The sequence below is a fragment of the Gobio gobio genome (genome assembly GCF_949357685.1).
Source record: "Gobio gobio genome assembly, chromosome: 6".
In the NCBI taxonomy this organism is placed as follows: domain Eukaryota; kingdom Metazoa; phylum Chordata; class Actinopteri; order Cypriniformes; family Gobionidae; genus Gobio; species Gobio gobio.
The window spans coordinates 61,685,287-61,692,786 of record NC_137102.1 but is presented as its reverse complement, the minus strand read 5'-3'; the positions used below and the strand labels follow the sequence as shown (position 1 = coordinate 61,692,786).

Genomic DNA, 7,500 nt, shown 5'->3' with positions numbered 1-7,500 from the left:
CTGAAAATGCAGAAACATAAGCATACAGGTTTGGAATGACATGAGAGTGAATAAATATTGACATAACTCACATTTCACTATTGAATAATTAAGGCAAGACAAGCAATATAAGTAATTAATAAATAAAACATAACTAATATGGATATCACCATACTTCCACAGTTGATTGAGAATCACAGATTACACGTTTTCTGAAAAGTAATGTTTGAATATGCAAATGAGGTATGATCTAATTAAACATGCGCTCATTTGCATACACTTCCAGAACAGAAATCTGAACAGTGGACGAAGCCAGATTCATGTGGGGTTTTTGTTGACACATTAAGAGCCTTTCCAGAGGGGATTTTGAATGTAAAAACTAGAAGTATGTCGCATTTAATGGAAGGATAGCATCACTGCATACAGAAAAGCCTCAAAACGGCCAGATCTGCTTGTGTTTGACTCTCTTACAACAGAATAAACACAACTCCTGATATTTATCTGATACAGTGGTTACATGAAGCTTTAACTTTAGACATTTGCAAACATTAAAGGGTTAGTTCACCCAAAAATGTAAATTGTGTGATTAATGACTGAGCCTCATGTGGTTGGACACCCGTCAGACCTCCGTTCATCTTCAGACACAAATGAAGATATTTTAGTGTAAATCTGATGCTCTGAAAGGCCTCCATTGGCTCAACTTTACACTCTCAAGACCCTTAAAAGACACTAAAGACTAAAGTTACAAAGTCCATCTCACTACAGCGGCTCTACAATAACTTTATGAAGACGAGAATAGTTTCTGTGCGCAAAAAAACCCTAAATAACGACTTATATAGTGATGACGATTTCAAAACACGGCCTCATGAAGCTTCGAAGCGTTATGAATCAGTGAGTTAAATCATGATTCGGATCGCGTGTCAAACCGCCAAACTGCTGAAATTTGGCGATCCAAACTGCTGAATCGACTCACTGATTCATAACGCTTCAAATCGCTGAATCGACTCACTGATTCATAACGCTCTGAACCGCTGAATCGACTCACTGATTCATAACGCTCTAAACCGCTGAATCGACTCACTGATTCATAACGCTCTGAACCGCTGAATCGACTCACTGATTCATAACGCTCCAAACCGCTGAATCGACTCGCTGATTCATAACGCTCCAAACCGCTGAATCGACTCGCTGATTCATAACGCTCCAAACCGCTGAATCGACTCACTGATTCATAACGCTCTGAACCGCTGAATCGACTCGCTGATTCATAACGCTCTAAACCGCTGAATCGGCTCGCTGATTCATAACGCTCTAAACCGCTGAATCGACTCACTGATTCATAACGCTCCAAACCGCTGAATCGACTCGCTGATTCATAACGCTCCAAACCGCTGAATCGACTCACTGATTCATAACGCTCCAAACCGCTGAGTCGACACACTGATTCATAACGCTCTGAACCGCTGACTCGACTCACTGATTCATAACGCTCTGAAGCTTCATGATGCCGTGTTTTGAAATCGTCATCACTATATAAGTCGTTATTTAGGGTTTTTTTGCGCACAGAAACTATTCTCGTCTTCATAAAGTTATTGTAGAGCCGCTGTAGTGAGATGGACTTTGTAACTTTAGTCTTTAGTGTCTTTTAAGGGTCTTGAGAGTGTAAAGTTGAGCCAATGGAGGCCTTTCAGAGCATCAGATTTACACTAAAATATCTTCATTTGTGTCTGAAGATGAACGGAGGTCTGACGGGTGTCCAACCACATGAGGCTCAGTCATTAATCACACAATTTACATTTTTGGGTGAATTAACCCTTTAATGACTTGCAAGATGACGTATTCCTTCCACTGTTATATGCATAAACGCAGTGTTTTTGCCGCTAGCGTCTTGCCTTAACCATCTCGGTTTCATTCACCCAGTCAGTGTAAAAGAAAGCTCTTGATGGATTTCCCACTCATTGGCAATGGATGGATCATGACACGACGTTGCAGGAAGGGGTGGATGAGTGGATGTGGAGGGAGGGATCGATTGACTGCCCCGTTCGTCCATTCGTTCGTGAAATATCACGTGCATCGGTCCTGTATAATTTCAATGAAACACGGCTAAAATCGGCCTGTGTCCCTGTTCGGCCCTGATCTGAGATCTGCTGAGATTCACTAGTCCATGGCAGTGTGTGGGTGCTGTCAATCAACAGCAAAGCATGAGTGGAAGGACGTGTGATGACGGATGATCAAACCACAACAACCCAAAGCAAAGAAAGCAGAAGCACGATGGCCAACACACACACACACACACACACACACACACACACACACACACACACACACATGTGGAGGACGGGTGATGCTGTAACGCGTGTCTACGTCCATGCAGCTCAAAGACACATGGAGGGAGAAACACACAACCTCTGTCACGCTCATGAACTTACCATTAATGGGGACTTTTTAAGCAGATACATTAGAGGTTAAACGTGAGAAGAGAGAGAGAGAGAGACAGAGAGAGAGAGAGAGAGAGAGAGAGAGAGAGGGAGGGAGAGAGAGAGAGAAAGGAGACAGGGTATAAGCAACAATACACCAAAGAGAACTAGCTCTGATCAGTCGAGGGCGTTCGGGGTTCGGGTGTTATGGGACTCAAATCACAATGAAGGAGAAAAATGAGTTTCAAATCAACCAAAAAAAGAGAGAAATGCAAATAAAAGTGGAGAGATGGACATTAACGGATCGCTTCATGGAGATATGCGGCCTCACACCGCATCAAAGGTCAAAGGTCAAAGATATGAGCCGTGTGTTTTGTGCAGGAAATACAATAAACGCCAAATATAATAAATGCATTTTTATTTTTTTTGTATTTTTAAATGTAACTGTAAATTTAAATTTATTTAATAAAATATACATTAATTATTTCTTAAATAAACAATAGCAAAACAGATAAAAATGCATTAAACTAGACATTAAAGTATAATTAAAATATAAAAAGGAATAAAAAGGAATAATTAGAAATTATAAAATAACACAAATGTATATAATTAAACGGATGAATAAATGAAAATCAGTAAATAATAAATAATATTATTATTAAAGTCAAGTATTTGTTAAAATATGAATTAAAATTTAAATGATAAAACATGTTTTAAATAGGGCTGTCAAAAGATTAATCGCGATTAATCGCATCCAAAATAAAAGTTTGTGTTTACATAATATATGTATACTATATGTATAATATGAATATATTCATGTATATATTTAAGAAATATTTGCATGTATATACTGTATATACATTTATATAATCTATAATATATATAAATATAAATGTTTTATATATAAAAATAATATTTTTTTCTTAAATATACACATGAATGTGTGTGTATTTATACATAAATAATAATTAACAGAGTACACACACACATATATTATGTAAACACAAACTTTTATTTTGGATGCGATTAATCGCGATTAATCTTTTGACAGGCCTAGTTTTCAATTATAATGAATGAATGAAAATCACTAAAAATAAAATGTATTATTTATTAATATTAAGTTATAACATTAATTGGATTTTTTTTTAAAGAATTATAATGAATAAATGAAAATCAATAATATTGCTTATTAATATTAAGTTATAAGAATGAAAAAATATGAATAAAATATGAATTACAATTTAAATGATTAAACATTTTAAATTTTAATGATAAAAATACTATAAGTTATAAAAATGGGAAAATATATAAAAAATGTGTTAAATGATTAGGGCTGTCAAAAGATTAATCGCGATTAATCGCATTCAAAATAAAAGTTTGTGTTTACATAATATATGTGTGTGTACTCTGTTAATTATTATTTATATATAAATACACACACACTCATGTATATATTTAAGAAAAAAATATTATTTTAATATATAAAACATTTATATTTATATATATTATAGATTATATAAATGTATATACATGCAAATATTTACTTAAATATATACATGAATGTGTGTGTATTTATATATAAATAATAATTAACAGAGTACACACACATATATTATGTAAACACAAAGTTTTATTCTGGATTAATCGCGATTAATCTTTTGACAGCCCTAATAAAAATTCATAATAGTAAAATAAAATAAGTATAGATATAGAAATAAAATAATAAATGCATGAAACTCATTTAAATATGAATTAAATAAACGAATGATACAAAATAGAAAAAAGACATAATAAAATACTAAATATTTACTATCAATGTTGAATATTAGGGTGTAAAGCAGGACTATATAAGCGTATAAAGTGCAGTGTTCCCGAAGCGTGATGCGAGCGGCTCCATAAACCCCTCGTGACGGAGGTGAAGATTCCCTCTCTTTCCCTGCTTTAGTGTGTAATGTAAACCTGTTCCCGCTCGAGCCATCGTTTACACCACTCATTCATATTTAATACGCCGCTCTGAGCTCTTCTTTTTCATCACATTATGCTTCCATTAAATCCCAGGCCGACTCCGGGCGCTGCAGATGAACAGAAGCACGGAAAGAAGACAAAACCTGCTTTATTATTCTATTCTCTCACTGAGTAAAGCGTAAACAGCGGAATGAAGAAAACAAGCAGGTCAGGAGGAGCTGAGGATATTAGAGAGAATAGCGGACAATGAACCACAGCCTCGACCTCCTGACCCCATCCTGACCGAATCATGTGTGTGTGTGTGTGTGTGTGTGTGTGGACAGCATCATCCACTCCCCCACATCCGGTCCACACGTCTGTCCATGCACATGAGATGTCAGACAGGATGTGACATCACAGCACGCACGACACGCGATGCGCATGGGATGGAGTGAGGCGAGGGAGAGGAACCCAAAGGAAGAGAAGCGACAGACAGACAGACAGGTGTGTGTGTGTGTGTGTGTGTGTGTGTGATGAGAGCCCAAAACCACCCAGAGAAAGCAAACGTGATGGCAAACCGCATGCCTCCCTCAGAATCACACACACACACACACACACGGGCAGAGGAGCTCACCTAAGATGGCGGTCGGCACGAACGGGTCTGGAGCCGAGATGAGCAGAAGAAGAGAAGAAGAGAAGAAGAGAAGAAGAGATTGACATCAGGACCTCCTGCTCTAACACACTTTAACAGCCTCAGAACACACACACACACACCGGCTGGAGCATTAGGATAAAGCTGCTGTCGGAAAACTAATGCAGACAAGATTAGTCCTTATTAGCATTTTAATTTAGTTACATTAATTATTATTATTATTTGCAATGATGATAATAATAATAACAATAATAATAGAAACACATTTTTACCATTTACCATACTGTTAAGGAGCAATATTTTTTTAGCATTTTAATTAAGTTACATTTATTGTAATATTTATTATTATTATTATTATTATTATTATTATTAATAATAATAATATTAACCATTATAACCCAATAGTTGTTAAGGGGCAAACGCTTATTATTTTATTTTTTGCATTTTAATCAAGCTACATTTGTTTTAATTATAATAAAATCATATTTCTGTTTTTTTTGCTCCTCAACATCTGTAGTGTCTATTATTATTATTATTATTATTATTATTATTATTATTATTATTAATAATAATAACAATGATAAATAAATTAACCTCAATAAAAAAAAAAATAATAATAAAATCATATTTCTGTTTTTTTGCTTCTCAACTATTTATATTATTATTATTATTATTATTATTATTATTATTATTATTATTATTATTATTTACAAAAACAATAGTTGTTGATGCGCAAAAAAGAAAATTTATTTTTTAGCATTTCAATTACGTTTTTTATAATATGTATTATTATTATTATTATTATTATTAATAATATTAATAATAATAGGAACAATAGTTGTTAAGTGGCAAAAAGTAAACATTAATAATATTTTTTTGCATTTTAATTACGTTAAATTCGTTTGAATTATAATATTAATTAATAATAATAACAATAATAATAATAAATTAAACAACAACATTTAAATATTTTAGCATTTAAATTAGATTATTTTTTATCATAATTATTATTATTATTAGTAGTAGTAGTAGTATTATTACTTTTATCATTATTATTATTATTAATAATAATATTATTAACCCTTACAACCCAATAGTTGTTAAGGGGCAAAAACGTATTATTTTATTTTTTGCATTTTAATTAAGCTTATTTTATTTTAATTATAATAAAATCACATTTCTGTTTTTTTTTTGCTCCTCAACAAATGCAGTGTCTATTATTATTATTATTATTATTATTATTATTATTATTATTATTATTATTATTAATAATAATAAATTAACCTTAATTAAAATAAAAATATATATTTTTTTGTTCTGCAACATAATTCATTTTTTCAGTTTGTTTGGGGGGAAAAGGATTAAAACAAGTAGCTTTATCATAATCATAACAGAAATGCTATTTTAACATTTTAATAATGATATTTTTATTTGAAATAATAATAATAATAGAAACAATGGTTGTTGAGGGGCAACTAACTTTTAGCAGTTAAATGTATTGTAGAAGTGTGTGTGTGTGTGTGTGTGTGTGTGTGTGTGTGTGTGTGTGTGTGTGTGTGTGTGTGTGTGTGTGTGTGTGTGTGTGTGTGTGTGTGTGTGTGTGTGTGTGTGTGTGAGTGCGTGTGTGTGTGTGTGTGTGTGTGTGTGTGTGTGAGAGAGAGAGTGTGTGTGTGTGTGTGTGTGTGAGGTTACCTGGGTAGTAGGTGTTAGGCATGCTGCTGCTGCTCAGCGTGTTGGTCTTCACGGTCAGAGAACATGGAGAAGATCCGGCTTCACAGAGAAAAACAACAGAGAAACCACCGTTACACACACACACTCACGTCCTGCACATCAACTGCAATCAGGGAACAACACACACACACACGCGCGCCGCTTGAGATAGAAACGACTGGAATAACATGTTTAACACATGATGATCACGTGATGCTCTTAGTCTTTAAAACGCCTTAAATTGTTCTTACATTTCTTTTGGATTTTACGGTGAAACATTTCCTTCTCAGTATTTAGGGCCCAAACATGTTCATGAAACGCTCAGTCGAGGCATGGACTCCTCTAGACCCCTGAAGGTGTGCTGTGGTGTCTGGCACCAAGATGTTAGCAGCAGATCCTTTAAGTCCTCCATGGATGGGGCTTGTTTGTTCAGCTCATCCCACAGATGATCGATTGGATTGAGATCTGGGGAATTTGGAGGCCGAGTCAACGCCTCAAACTCGTTGTTGTGCTCCTCAAACCATTCCTGAAGCATTTGTGCCCATGACCCTGTGGCCGGTTCTCCACTGGTCCTCCATGACCCTGTGGCCGGTTCTCCACTGGTCCTCCATGACCCTGTGGCCGGTTCTCCACTGGTCCTTCATGACCCTGTGGCCGGTTCTCCACTGGTCCTTCATGACCCTGTGGCCGGTTCTCCACTGGTCCTCCATGACCCTGTGGCCGGTTCTCCACTGGTTCTTCATGACCCTGTGGCCGGTTCTCCACTGGTCCTCCATGACCCTGTGGCCGGTTCTCCAC

The 7,500-nt window shown here is 35.3% G+C and overlaps 1 protein-coding gene across 1 annotated transcript in view; it reads right to left on the bottom strand.

Annotated features, from left to right (window-relative positions):
* The window catches only part of LOC307128449 (receptor-type tyrosine-protein phosphatase mu), a gene marked incomplete at its 5' end in the record, with an annotated part of 357,404 nt that overhangs the window by 82,097 nt on the left and 267,807 nt on the right, over window positions 1–7,500 (bottom strand). Inside the window, 2 exons of the mRNA XM_079820324.1 lie at window positions 4,975–5,001; window positions 6,685–6,762. Coding sequence (XP_079676450.1) covers window positions 4,975–5,001; window positions 6,685–6,762 — 105 coding nt within the window. The remainder of the gene's footprint in view (window positions 1–4,974; window positions 5,002–6,684; window positions 6,763–7,500) is intronic.